The 15,018-nt window shown below is 36.9% G+C and overlaps 1 protein-coding gene across 2 annotated transcripts; it reads left to right on the top strand.

The window, feature by feature from the left end:
- Window positions 1-289: 289 nt before the first annotated feature.
- On the top strand, window positions 290-14,821 carry LOC147866659 (uncharacterized). 2 transcript variants are annotated; one of them, XM_087317112.1, is made up of 14 exons: window positions 290-634; window positions 1,877-2,121; window positions 2,585-4,864; window positions 4,975-5,092; window positions 5,164-5,252; window positions 5,345-5,583; window positions 6,556-6,642; window positions 6,725-6,824; window positions 6,918-7,369; window positions 8,841-8,928; window positions 10,801-10,924; window positions 11,142-11,423; window positions 12,703-12,725; window positions 12,780-14,821. In XM_087317112.1, exons 2-14 carry the CDS (start codon window positions 2,053-2,055, stop codon window positions 14,130-14,132), a joined length of 5,304 nt encoding a protein of 1,767 aa, XP_087173238.1. In that variant the 5' UTR covers window positions 290-634; window positions 1,877-2,052; the 3' UTR covers window positions 14,133-14,821. The 2 variants fall into 2 exon arrangements, with proteins under 2 accessions (XP_087173238.1, XP_087173237.1); XM_087317111.1 differs by having other exon boundaries at window positions 12,703-14,821.
- Window positions 14,822-15,018: the final 197 nt, after the last annotated feature.

Below are 15,018 nucleotides of genomic sequence, written 5' to 3' on the forward strand. Positions count from 1 at the left end.
AGATTGGCCGGGACTATGTAAGAATTGTCTCTAATTCTGTAGCTTGTCGGGCACTGACTCTCGAGCTCGGGCGTCTCTCTCTCTCGGTCGGGGATGGGGTGAGACTTTGAGGAGGGCCTGAAGGGTGACACGTGGCGAGTGGCGATTGGCATGAAGCATTTACGAGAGACAGAGAGAGGAAAAAGCAGCTTCGTAGTTTTTATTTTTATTTGCGTCGAAAGAAAAAGGAAAAAAAAAGCAAAGCAAAAAGAAAACTTTAAGAGAAGAAAATAAAACTGTAAAGAGAAGGTGAAGAAGAAGAAGAAGAAGAAGAGAGAAAACAAGTGGAGAAATTAAGGGTTCTTCTTCTCTGCGCCATCGCCATCGCCATCGCCATCCCTCTTTCCGTTTATTTATTCACTTATTCATTTCTTCCTTCCTTTCTCCTTTTCTTTTTCTTTATATTTTCTATCCATCGCTCGGATCTTCCCCGTCTGCGAAGCTCTATTTGTTTCCGGCGTTCGCCTCCTGGAAACCCTACATTCCCATCCATTCGACGCATACATATACTTTTCTTCCACACATATCAATATATTTGCAGGTACCTGGTCGGAAATACTCTCTAAATCAAGCATTTACGTTGTTGCTTCTGCAGGTATTTCTTCGTTGTTTCTTCTCTCCCTATCTGTCTTGATACTGCATACTGGATCGATGGTTCTGTTTGTTTGCAACAGGAAAAGTAATTGAATATTTTTTGTGCATTTCTTGTTTATACCAAGGAATTTGAGGAGAATGTAGGCAGAGAAAAATAATCGTTCTTTCTTCTTCTGATCAGCATTGCATGAACTGTTCTTTTTTGCTTTCTTAATGGATTGATTATTCAAAGAATTTTGAAGTGATATGCGAAGTGAAAAAAACAGCGTTTATTTGTTAAAGTTATCCATTTGATATAAGCTGCTGCTCAATGTATTCTTTGATGGACTAATCCAAAGGATTTTAAGTAGAGTTCGGAGAGGAAAATTAACGTTGTGATTAACTGTTACTTTGATGCTTTCTTGATAGATCCATTAAACGATTTTGAAGCGAATATGAAGAGAGAGAAAAAGGTGTACTGTTGTTATTATTGCTGTTAATATGATATTAATGGTGTCGTAACTGCTTCCACCTAATAACTAATTCAAAGGATTTTGAATAGAAAGAAATTTGTTTCTTTTATCAGTTTGGATTTCTCAATGGAATGATCAAAAGGAATTTGAGGACAATATAGGAGGAGGGAAAGGCAGTGTTCTTAGTAGTTTGCCATTACGTAGTGGACTGATCCAAAGGTTTTTGAAGAGAATACGAGGGAAAAACATGGAGCTCTTTATCAGTTTTCCATAAATATTGCTTGATGCTTTCTTATGTATTGGTCCAAAGATTTTTGAGGAGAATATATGAAGAGGAAAAACAATTTTTTTATCAGTTAAGGTATTGAATGCTGCTTGGTGCTTTCTTAATGAATCAACACAAAGAGTTTTGAGCAGGATGGAATAAGAGAGAAAGCATTGCCTGGTGGAAAGGAAAGACACCGTTTTTTTTATCATTTAAGACATGAGATGGTACTTGGCGATTTCTAAATAGATTGATACAAAGGCTTTTGAGGGAAATATCAGAAGAGAAAAAACAGCGTTCTTATAAATTTTCCATTAACCATTGGTTGACAGTTCTTAGTGGACCTATCCAAACACATTTGTTTGAGAATATGAAGTGAAAAAGCAGTTTTCTTACCAGTTTTCTGTTCATGCTTGCTTGATGATTCACAAAATGGATTAATCCGAAGACTTTCTTTAGAATATTAAGACGAAAAATCTCATTTCTTATAAGTGTGGCATCACCTGTTGCAATTATGATTTCCCAGTAAAACAACTCCAGGAGATGAGAGAACAATGCTTACTCGCAGAGGAATTAGTTTTTCTCATAATGCTACCAAAATCTCCATATCCAAGATTCCATGGTGAGAGTGCAGAAATTTGACTTCCTGTTTCTATGTAGAAAGTCAAGCATTACTTTTCAGATCTCAGATTCCAAGCAGTTATGAAAGTCTTGAACAACATTGTGTCTTCTAACAAACCTCGAAGGCTTCTTGTGGGGGAGAGAGCAGAGGTATTGTTCTGATTTTACCTTATATATCTATTCTTTGAGGGAAAAACTCTGAAATACCTCCAAGTTTTTCTTTATTTTGTCTTCTAACACAAACATAGAAAGATTGATAAATGAATAAATCAGTCTATGTTTTCTGTTAAAGCCTGTAATTCCTGATACACTTTTTGATTTGTTATGACTATCAAGCTCTACATCCATGAAGCACATGCCCACAAATCAACAAATGCTGTACACATTAACCATTGAATGTTAAGTACTAGGTGCATCACATGAATCACATATCTGCAAAGCTACAAAGTCCTCCCATATGCAAGATTAATTGTGAAAATATAACTTTATATTTAAATGGGTGGTTTGGCTGTTATCCAAGATGAAACAGCACTTCGGTTGCAGTTGTAACATCTTGTTCTGTCTCAAAGGCCATTTTGTTCTATATTAATGCATCTTTCTATCTTCTTCACAGGTTCGCCAGAGAGAACGGGGCCTTAGAGGATCATGGCATTCAGGGACAATAGTGAAAGTCAAGAGTGGTCGCAGGGTGGTTGAATATGATGAACTCTTCAGTAAAGATGGCTCAACAAAGTTAAAGGAGTGTATTTCTCTTTATGAGGAAATAAGATCGCAAACTTCAGGAAGACGGGGCACACCTCTTTTAGAATGGGATAAAAGTGGGCCTATTGATTCTAATAAACGAGGATTTATTCGGCCCATTCCACCTTCTTGCCTCATACCATCTCAACATAACTGGAAAAGAGGTCTTTTGGTTGATGCCTTTTACAATGATGCCTGGTGGGAAGGTATTCTTTTGCATGATGTGGGATCATCTGATTGTGAACTTAAAACTAGGATCTTCTTTCCAGATGAAGGTGATGAGCTTGAAGTGTTATTAAGAGATATAAGGGTCTCTCAGGAGTGGGATGAGGCAAGGGGAACATGGGCAGTTCGGGGATATTGGTTTTTTGAGGGCAGAGGTGACCTTGGCCCTCTCAAGAAAATATGTATGAAAGCACCATGTCCTCTAAAAGCCTTATGGAGACAGAAAAGGTTTTATAGTTCAGAAGATTTATCAATACAGGAGGAAAGAATCAATAACCAACATGAAGCTGAGAACACTCTTCAGGTAGAAACGCAAAAAATCCCAGTGGAACCAATGTCTATGGAGGCCGTTATATGTGAAAAAACAAATTATGAAGAGGGGGCATGTGTAAAAGAAGAAAAATATAGGATAATGAAAGATAAAATTAGTCTTTCAGTTGAAGCTGGAGAAAACATTATTGTTGTTGATGGAAGCAACCATACAGGTTATACAACAGACATTATTCAAAAAGAATCAGACTTGGTCCTCACACACATTCCTATTTTAGATGGAAGTATGGTTGATGCATCAAGGCACACATTGTCAATAGAGGGTTCAGTTCAAAAGACCAAGAAAAGAAAGATTTCTTTGTGCGATGATGAAGGAAAAGTGAGACCAAGGATCACAAGAAGCACATTTGAGCTGGGAAAAAGAACAAGTGATGATGACCAAACAAGTTGTGATAAGCAGCAAGAATACAGAGAAGATGATCTTTATTCTAAAGCAATGGTTGATACACTGTCATCTGTATGTGAATATAGTTGTCGAGGAGTGGATACAAATGACTCCAGAAAAGTTGGAGTCATTTCTCCTGAAAATTATACGCCGTCAAAAGTAGGGGTGCATGAAGCACGGAATGCAGCTAGAGAATTTCTACTCAGTAATGGATGGAAAATTGAGTCACGAATACGTCCCCGTGGTTCTGGAATGAGAAATGAATCTGTGTATATATCACCTGATGGGTGTCGATTTGTTTCCTTGACATCAGCTTGCAGAGGATTGAGGACTGGCAGAGAAACCAGTAGCTCTTTGGTCAGCAACAAACACAAGATCATAGATTCATACATGATTGCAGGAGGTTTAAAACTACCATTTGCTGAGCAGATTACTCGAAGTGATGGGTCAACAAAAGATTTATATAACAAAGATTATACTCATGTACCTGAGCTCATGGATTCTAGATGTGGTTCTGCCACTCTTGAGAAAAAAAATGCTAAACTAGATGTTCCAGCACAATGCCATGAAGATATGAAAGTCAAGAAAAGGAAATTAACCCTAATAATGGAAAGCTCATGTAAAAGGAAAAATGAAGGAAATAATGAAACAAAACATAAAAGAGGCAGTCTGCCTCTTAAGGGAAACAGACATACGCGAGAAAACAAGGGATCTGGTGTTGAAGGAAGTTGCCGGATGCAAGTGTTAATGTCTTTCCCTGAAAGGGGAACAGAACAAAATGCTTCTCAGGACATTGGAGAGCAACCTCAATTTAAGAAGTCAACAGTTCTTTCTTGGCTTATAGACAAGGCCATTCTGAAAGAGAATGAACCTGTCTTCTATGTTAACAGAAAAGATGGACGCATTATGAAGACCGGTAAGGTAACTCGAGAAGGGGTTATGTGTGACTGTTGCAAAGACATCTTCACTCTATCCAATTTCGAAGCACATGCCGGGAGTAAACTCCACAGACCGAGTGCCAACATTTTTCTGAATGATGGAAGATCAGTCTCAGACTGCCAACTTGAAGCTTGCGCTCTCCAAGATGTGAAAGAGAAGGAAGGAATTATTGATGTTAGCGATGACACTTGTGGTATTTGTAAGGATGGTGGAGAGTTGATCTTGTGTGATAATTGCCCATCAACTTTTCATGTTGATTGCATTGGCTTAAAGGTAAGTCCGATTTCCTTAAAGCCATTTTATTGCAGTGTATTCTTGATTGATTTTGTTGCTTAAAAGATGATCATGTTGTTTCATTTATCTTCACAATATCTTATCTGTAGGTCATTCCGGAGGGTGAATGGTACTGTCCAAAGTGTTCTTGTGGTGTGTGTGGAGCTAACCAGTTGACTGCTGATCTGGACAGCAGAATGTTTCGATGCATTCAGTGTGAACTTGAATGTATGTGCTTAGTTTTATGAGATGACCATCGGCTAATCAGGCAGTTTTATTGAACCTGCTTTTTTATGCAGATCATCTTAGTTGTGTTCCGGCATGTCCTATTGATCCACTGAATCAAGCTACTCCATGTGTCTGGTTTTGTGATAAAAAATGTCAACAGGTATCACATACACTCATTAATTACTAAATTGAGTAACATTTTCAATAAGGCATTACCATTGATAACAAATGTGTTTACACATCTATTTTCAGATATTTGTGGGTTTGCGAAGACAGGTTGGAATAGTGCATCCTATGGAGAATGGTTTCTCGTGGATGCTATTGAGGTCTATGAAGAAAGAACAAGTGCTTTCTCAATCAGGTCTTGAACTTATGGCTGAGCACCACAGCAAACTTTCGGTGGCACATTGTGTGATGCAAGAATGCTTTATGCCAATGATTGATCCACGAACAAAAATAAACCTTATTTCTCAGGCTTTATATAACCGAAGGTGACTCTCTCTAAGCTGCCAAGAAGTTGGCAAGGTCATATCAATCATGCTTTAGTAGACTTCGGTTTTACCTTTGTAATTCATCTTTGTCTAGAAATCTGTTTATCAGACAAGAATCCTATGATTGACTAGCTTCTCAAATCGTCAGATACTTTTTACTAAAGCCCTTTGGCCTTATAATTATTACAATTAGAATAGTGGACTCAGGCACATGAATCCTGTGATTGACTAACTTTTCAGGCCATCAGATACTTTTTAGGAAGCCCATTGGCTCCATCATCATTACAGATACGATAATGGACATAGGCATATGAATTCCTGTGATTGACTAGCTTCTCAGATTGTCAAATACTTTATGGAAGCCCACTGGCTTCATCATCAAATGTATGAAAATGCTATGATAGTGGTCTCAGGCACATGCAAATGTTAATGGAAATAATGTTATTTTGAACAACTATAATTGTGTGAAAATTTGATGTAGAGATTAATAAAAAGCACTAGTGTTTTCTTTAAGATTGAGGTATGTATTTGCCTTTCTTTAATGGAATATGGGTCTCCTAGATCAATGAAAAATTATTAAAGAGAAGTTGTCAAATCTCATCATTGAAATATTAATGCTTGTGATAATAATTACCTTTCTCTGCTGTGATGATCTCTTGCATATCCCAATCTCCAGGGAGTCTACCTATTCAGGAATATGTAGCTCTCTTAATACTGAAGGTGCTGCTTTATTTCTTCCTTTGCATCAATGAGTCGTTAATAATCTTTGTCTTGACTGCAAGGATCTACTTTAATTCTTTTGTAAACTTCCCGGAAAAAAACTTTCCGTGAGGTATATAGCTTTGATTTGATAGTGTAAAGGATGCTCATTTTTCATTTGTACATGGTTTAAATTTGAGAGCAATTCAGTCATCTGAGGCAGAATGAATGCAATGAGATATAATAGAGTAATATAGTATTGTTTGGTTTCAGATCTAAGGTTAATCGGCTCAATTATGGTGGATTTTACACCATTCTTTTGGAACGGGGAGATGAGTTAATATCTGTGGCCACAATAAGGTTCATGCCTAGGTCTCTTGTAGAACAGTTTTTATCCCCTCATTTTCATTTCATAAAATCTTTTTCTTGTTCAATCATATAGAGTACATGGAGCAAGGTTTGCCGAGATGCCTCTTATTGGAACTCGCTATCAATATCGTCGTCAAGGCATGTGCCGCCGTTTGGTGAACGCTCTTGAGGAGGTAAAAAGCTTTGTTATAAAATGTGCAATCTTCTCTAAAACAGTTACGTTCACTCAAACTAATCTTAAATCATAGTTTTCTTTGGATTTCTAGATGCTAACAAGTATAGGAGTGGAGAAGTTGATCCTACCTGCAGTCCCTGAACTGCAAGATACCTGGATAGATGCATTTGGTTTCCAGCAAATGAGCCTTCCTGACCTCCAAGAATTGAGTAAATTGAACTTGATGACTTTTCCTGGGACATCACTTCTTCAAAAGCATTTGTTGAAACCTCTTATTGATTCTGTTGATCACTCACATAGCTATGTTCGGATTGGTAGCTTGGAGACCCCATCATACAAATCTGTGGAAAATTTTGTCACCATGGATCATTCATCTTTATATAATGGTTTTCGAGAAGGAAATATCTATGAAGATATTTCTTCAATGAATTCTCAGATGTTTGATTACACACAAGAAATAATGTCAGATAATCAAGGTATTACCATGCCGTCAAACATTGGAAGGCCGAAAAATCGAATGCGGTATAAAGCTACAGCTCAAAGGTATCCATCTCTAATATGTTCTCACTAGTTATTAATCTATCTCCAATTTTCCAATTATTTATGTGAACTTGAATTGATCAGGTTCAACCTTTTTGGGTTGTACAAGTAGAACATTTGTGCAATTTTTTGTGGTTTTTGGGATTTACTACATACAGCATTGGTTGCCAACTTTAGTGTAATGCTGGGCAGTTAGGCACAAACTTCAAAAATTGGAAAGCCCCTGCATGGACCAGAAATTTAAAAATGAATGTCTAACTCGAGAAGAATTGTTGAAACTCTGAAATTGTACACATCAGCTAAACTTTAAAGGTGGTGTGAAAACAGTTTTATAGAGAATTCACCATGTTGCAAATGTTCTAAGTCAAAGAAACTAATTCAATAAAATTGATTCCTGGAAAAATATGAGGCAAATGTTATGTGGAGAAGCACAAGTTTGTTTTTTTATGTACATGTTTGACACATTTATTGTGTGAGAGACTCTCTCTAGGATTGTTCATGTCATGAGATCTTGTAGAGGATCCTGGTGAATTAGGGGAAAGTATATGACATGGGTTTCTTGGGACTTCCCAGAAGCTTGATTTTGATATAGGCCAACCCAATGCAGAAATGTATAGTTAGATTTTATGAATGAGCCTTAGATTTCTTATTGATTTGTTCGCAATTATCATTTGTAAGTCCTCTTGTTTACAGAAAGTGTATATATTCTCGGGATTCTTTGAAATCCATTTGTTTTAAGAGACATTCACGATTGATCCGATTCTTTTCAACCTTTGACAGCCTTGTGTTGAATTTGGTGGTTAGCATCTGAGATACTTATCTGGGGGGTTTAGAATTTTACTTTTAGAGAGACACCTTATCAAGATTTAGGGCATAAGATGCAAAGGGTCAGGAAGATATCCAACACTGATTATATGTTTTTGGTTTTCGATTTTTGAGGTAAAACCAATTGTAGTTGTGTTTTATGAAAAAGCTCAGGAAGGCTTTTTGACTTTTGGAGGGAAACCAATTTTAGTTTTTCTTCATACAGTAATTTTTATTTTTGAAGTGTTGAAATTTGAAAGAGACGATATTATCGAGGCATCAAAGCTACATCACCAAACATCTTTGGGTGAAGTGAAGTAGATAGTGCGAAGAGAGAGTGATGGGCAGCAGATTGTGTAGGCCAGAAACATCCTAGCCAATATTTATATCATAACTTATCTAGCTTGGATTTGAAAGTGTCACACCATGCATTCTATAGTAAAGACCAGTGCAAACTCAGCCAAACATTGTGAGCATACTCCACACACCCATATTTCCTTCAGACCTTATAGCTACAAGGTTAAACTTGTTTATGATACTCTGTAAATGTCTTTGACAGTATTTTGAATTTAAAACCACACTTTTTTCACTGTTTTAGCAATAACTTGCATATATTATTCATGCCGATGATTAATGATGTGTTATTTGTTGACTGGGCTATTCATTGCAGCCATGATGATGCTTCAGGTGTTGGAAAATGTCTGGATGATGATATATATACAAGAGTGGTTGTTGGAACAACCAGATCGAAACGGCTGGTAAACATAAAAAGCAAAACTCATATTCTGATGATAGGGATGTGCATTGTTTTTTCAAGTGAGAAGGAAATTCTTTTTCTGTGCTCCTTTACTCCTGCTTCCCTGCTGATTGCATGTGGATGCTATGAAGAAAGTGAAACTAGATAGTCTCATTTTAAGCCCATGCATTGAACTACAGTGTAATTAGGTGTTTTTTGTCATTTATCTTTTTGCATTACAAATGATAATCATGATATTCATCTCATTACTGGCCTTTTTTAAGTTCTAGTAGTAGGCTCTTGCATGATCTCAAAATCATTGCTGCTACGTACAGATTGAATTTGGCTGATTTTGGGGAAAACATTAATTGGAGTTCATTGTTATGGTCAAAAGAACTCGCTGTATATATTCGAGAAATGTAACGATTATGTAACTGAATATCACAGCATTTTATTTTACCTGCAGTTGATAGTCCTGTTCTTAGTATACCATCTTTGATTCTTATAATGAGATTTCCACTATGCTGGAAAGAAAGAGAAGATTCAATTAATACTGGGAAACAGTGAAATGAAATTGGTTGTTTTTTAGGTGTTTTTGAGTGAAGTAATATGACTACAGTGTTTCTGAGGTAAGTTTAAAAATATCAAATACTGGAGTATTATCTACTCTTATACTGCAAAAAGTTTGTGCCTCCTTGCGCTTTCATATCAATCATCTGGTTTTGCTTACTCATTTCTGGGAATATTCCTTACCAATGCATTTGGTAGAAACGATTGACTAACTTAAAACATGCTGTCTGGACTCTTCTGTGTCATGCAGCCTATCTGATTCTTGAATGGATTCCTGGGAATATACCTTACCAATGCATTAAATAGAAACCATTGACTAACTTAAACATGCCTTCTGGACTCTTGTGTGTAATGCAGCCTATTTGATTCTTGAATGGATTTATTGGCATATACCTTACCAATGCGCTAGGTAGAAACCATTAACTAACTCAAACATGTCTCCTGGACTCTTCTGTGTAATGCAGCCTATCTGGTTTTTTAATGGATTCCTGGGAATATACCTTACCGATGCATATTAAGTAGAAACCATTGACTAACTTAAAACATGTCTTCTGAACTCTGCTTGTAATGCAGTCTATCTGATGGGTACCTTTCCTGGACTAAACACCAGTGTTGTATGCTAGTTTCAAACTGCTTGTGCTCTTTCACTCATCATCTGCTCCTGTCCCTTCCCAAGTTGTAGCAGCTAGGTTTTCCTTGCTTTGAAGGAACTCATTCTTATCAAATCTCAAGGCCACTTGGATTCTGGGGCTAATACTTATGTAATTAATCTGTCTCCACTCATAATTAGGCTGTGAACACTCAAGCTATTCCATAGATATGTGAACATTTAGGCTATTCCAAACAAATGTGTGCTCTTGATGCTGCCTTTATATGAATATGATCATTGTGATAAGTGAGCACCTAGGCTAGGGTCTAGCTGAGATATGCTTGAAGTGTTTTACCAAAACAAATGGTCTATGCCTTGCATGACATTTGCGTCTATGATTGTTAGTGACTAGGGTCTATCTGAGATGTGCGTGAAGTGTTTCACCAAAACAATTGGTCTATACCTTGCATGACAGTTGCATCTATGATTGTTAGTGCTTCACGTTGTATTCAAGTATGTGTATACTTGTCTGTGCATTGCTATGTTCTGAAGTCCATTGGAGATTGTATGTCCTATTAACTTATTTCTAGACCTAGGGCTGTTGTATGTCCCAAGAGGTGGGCTATTTGCCCATTAAATTGGTATGTGAGCTGAGTTTAGAATGTGACCAGACCTTATTGCCCATATCTGGAAACTCTTCTTTTTCTGATGTAGTGATTGTCTACTTTTGTGCAGGTAAAATCAACAAGATGGGTAGCAGATGGGTTGAGAGAATTGAAAGATTCAAAGCAGTTCAAACGAAATTCTCTAATCGAAGGAAACTCAACAAAAAGACCTGCAAAACAATCAGTTAAAGATGGTAAGTATGAACCAGAAAATGAAGCTGAAAACTATGATGTTCTTGATTATAATTGATTCGTAGAGAATATAAGAATAAGAAGGGAACCATTGTATGTATATCTAAATACTATGGAGAATAATGCTGCACCAGAAACTTCAGTTTTTTCAACGAGTGAATCTGTGAATGTTTATTTTTTGACTTGTACTTCACTGGTTCTACTACCTGAAACTTCCAGGTGCAAATGCTGAAGAGACTGCAATCAGGCATACAAATACATTAAAAGGATCTATGCATCTTCTGTGTAGCAGCAATGTCTTGATGGATGAAATACAGTTTTGCCCCAAAACCTACGTAAGGAGGAAGAAAAGAAAGAATACACAGGATGATTCAAAGGCGAATAATGTGTCTGTAGATCAAACATCAACCACGCCAGTCAATGGCAGTAATAGCAAATTTGTATCTAGTTCAATACCATCCTTTTGTCCCAGTTTGATCGGAAGTCTTCGACATGGGCAAGGTATGCCATATGATTCTTTTGAGGCTTTATCATGATATTTTTTAGTCGCTATGCTTGTTGGTCTAATGGCATCCAAAACCATCGTTAAGCATGCTATTAAAGTAATCATTCTTGGACTTATTCTTGCCACTCAGTAATATAAAAGGATTTATTTATGCAAATTTGGAAACATGTTTCGATTTTGTATAATTGAGGGTATTCTCTGAATAGAGTGTATGCACAATCAAGATTGAAAGTTCAATCTTCCCAAAGGAGAGATTTTGTGACTGCATAACATGTTGAACACAAAAGCCACTAATATGCATCCTAGATGGTAGACATTTGAAGAAAATCCATTGGACATGTGATTAACCTTGCTAAAGACTCCAGTGGGCCTAGGAGATGGTAAAAATATTATTAAAAGTAATCTGGATCTAAAATAAGATATAAAAGAACTCATGCTATTGTATAGTTCAAAACATTTGAATGTACGAAACAATTCTTTTAGTTGCTTCCTGTGATCTCTTGAAATTGGGCAAGCCGCAGCTGAGGGCCAATGGTCCCTAGATCAGATGAGCCATACATGCAGCTCCTGGATTGAGATTAGCATTGGGAGCTGATGTATGTGGAGGTACCTAAAGTTGGGCTTATAAAGTCATTTTAGGGTAGACCCTATATAAAATCAGTTAAAATCTATAGGTGAGTGGTATCCAATAGTTTTTTTGAAGAGGTGACTCGTAACAGGTAATGATAGATTCATTTAAAGTTCTGAAATTCAGCTTTGTCGCTGATGATCCGTAGAGGTCATTGTGGAAGCCCTCCATGGAGGTTTTTAGTGTCGAAATATTTCTAAACTGCTTGCTTTGTTTTTAATGTTTGGGCTCTTTGTTATTTATTCTCTTTGATTTAACATTAATAAACAAATGGCAAAAGTAGTGGATGTCTTTGGGCCAACAGAAGAAACCTAGCTTAATGGAAGTGAAAATAAGTGGTAGTGAGTAAAAAATCTCAAGGAACTGTTTTTTTGTTCATGTAAGATTTCTCATGGTGGTTTGGTGGGGTTCTCTGCCCCCTTTAAGTTCCTCAGGCAGGTTTCATCTTGATAGTGTAGTTTATTCTTTCATTGCTGTTGATAAACGTGACAATATTTTTAAAATTTTTAATTAGAATGTCCCTTGAAAGTTGCATCTTTTTCTCACACTAGTAGCCCATCACACATTTATTAACCAAATTTGGGCTTGATAGTATTACTGTTTTACAGTCTTGTAATCACTACTTATTGTCATGGGTGGCAATTCAGATATGTTGGCCAATGATCTGAACATTGTGGGTGGCATGAGAATGTCAGTTCATGATCCCAATTTGATCCATGGCAATGTTGAGATTGCTGATGATTTCAATCTTATGGGTGGCAAAGTAGAGATGCTGGCCGATGGTTCAAATGTAACAAGTGAAGAAGTAGAGATACTGGCTAATGATTCAACTGTTATCGGTTACAAAGCAGAAGTAGCAGCCAAAGATTCAAATGTGTTGTGTCGTGATATAGAAATAAAAGCCAATGGTTTCAATGTTAACAGTGGCAACATCGAGAAAATGGTTGATTCTAATGCTCTTGGGGCCAATGTAGAGATGCCGGATGGTTTCAATGTTAAATGTGAGAATGCAGAGATTGTGGCTGTTGATTTCCGAGGTTGCATTGCAGATATGCGCTCTGATGATTTCAGTGCTACACTTTGCAATGCAAAGTTTCGAGCTAATGATTTCAATCCCACATGTAACAATATAGAGATGGCAATGGATGATTTCAATATCTCGGTTAGCAATGCAGGGATGCTGGCTGATAATTTCAATACCAGAGGTGGCAATCTAGGTATTCTAGCTAATGGATTCAAATCCACAGATGGCAATGCAGAGATACTGAATAATGATTTAAATGCTACATGTGGTAATACAGCTATTAAAGATAATGACTCTAAAGCTACACATAGCAATGCAGAGATATTTGTTTCTGATTCCAATGCTAAACGTGTCATTGCAATTCCAGATAAAGTTCTCAATGCTACACATAGCAATGCAAACATTCTGGATAATGACCCTAGTGCTACGTATAACAATGGAGAGATAGTGGCTGGTGATATCAACAACACATGTAGCAGTACAGAGATGCCAGCTCATATTTTCAATGTCAAACAATTCGGTAATGGAGAGATTTCAACTGATGGTTTTAGTGTCAGAGATGGCCCTGTAGACATATTGTCTGCCGATTTTGATGCCACAAGTGGAAATAAGGAGTTTTCAGCTGATGACTTTAATCCTACCTGTGACAATGCAGAGGTCTTGGCCAATGGTTTCAATGCTATGTGTGGCAAGGATGAGAAGTTGAATGATGATTTTCGTACATGTGGTGATGCTGTGATGCGAACTGGTGATTTCAGTGTTGCTCATGGAAATACTTTTATACTGAGTGATGATTCCAATGGGAAAGTTGGAAATGTTGAGATTCAAACTGATGGGCCCAATGGTATGGGTCATCTTGCCAAGTTACCAACTGATGATTTCAGTGACGGCAACATAAAAGTTCTTACCAGTGACTGCAGTACAAATAACAACAAAAATTGCAATTCACTAATGTTGACTGATAATTTTGATGTTTTATGTGGCAACACAAAAAACAGCATTGAGAGATTAAGCAGTGGTGCAGTCAACAGTCTTCAGAGGTTAGCCGTCTGATTTCAAATGGAAAGGAAGAAAGACTTTCTCTACGAGAAGATTAGACATGAAATGCATCTAATATAATTGGGAAACGGTGTTAGAAGTTTGAAGACTATTTAAATAATTCTACTGGAAGATATCAGTGAGATCTGCTGAAAGTAAGAGATTATATATGAAAATGATCTAATACGATTGGGAAATAGAGTTGCACTTCCAAAACCATTTAGTGTGATGATATATCTACCAGAAAGACATCACTCAGAGATCTACTGATAGTGAAGAGGACTTGATAATTTTATGTCCAAAATATGTCTTAGTTGGAAGGTTTGGTGATTGATTGACATTTTTACCAATGCGTGTACAGCACTAAAATCTAAGGGTCAGCATTTCTTCAGTTGATCTTCTCATGAGTTTTTGTTCCCTTTCTTTTGTGAATAGCTGAAAGCTATTATGAAGCCACATAGTTTCGTAATTTTGCAGAGATTTTCAGCTATAAAGGCTGCCTTTGGGCAGTTCTGTAACGTATATACAGATACATATACCTTGTAAATATCGATATTGGATCATGAAAATGAGAAGATTGACCCAGTTTTCTTTCTAGAAGATGAGGGAAGATATCACGTTTTTATTGTAGAAAGAACTTTGAGGATCTATTACTTGCTCCAGAGAAATTACATGATGATAATATCTATTTGACCTCTTTCTTTTGTCTCTGTTTTGCTCAATGATTAAATCAAGTCTCTCTTGTGCGGGACACTATCTTGCTTTTGAATGGGTAAATATATCCCAACAAATATGCTGAGTAATGTTATTGTTTATGAGTATCAATGTGTACAGGTCTGTACATGCATAAAGATTTATTCAAAGTCTTTGGTGGAACAAAATGAAACATCTTGTTCATTAA

The sequence above is a fragment of the Azolla caroliniana genome, unplaced genomic scaffold (genome assembly GCF_043228905.1).
Source record: "Azolla caroliniana isolate FFs.n. ecotype wild unplaced genomic scaffold, voAzoCaro1.0.p SCAF_3, whole genome shotgun sequence".
Taxonomy (NCBI): Eukaryota; Viridiplantae; Streptophyta; class Polypodiopsida; order Salviniales; family Salviniaceae; genus Azolla; species Azolla caroliniana.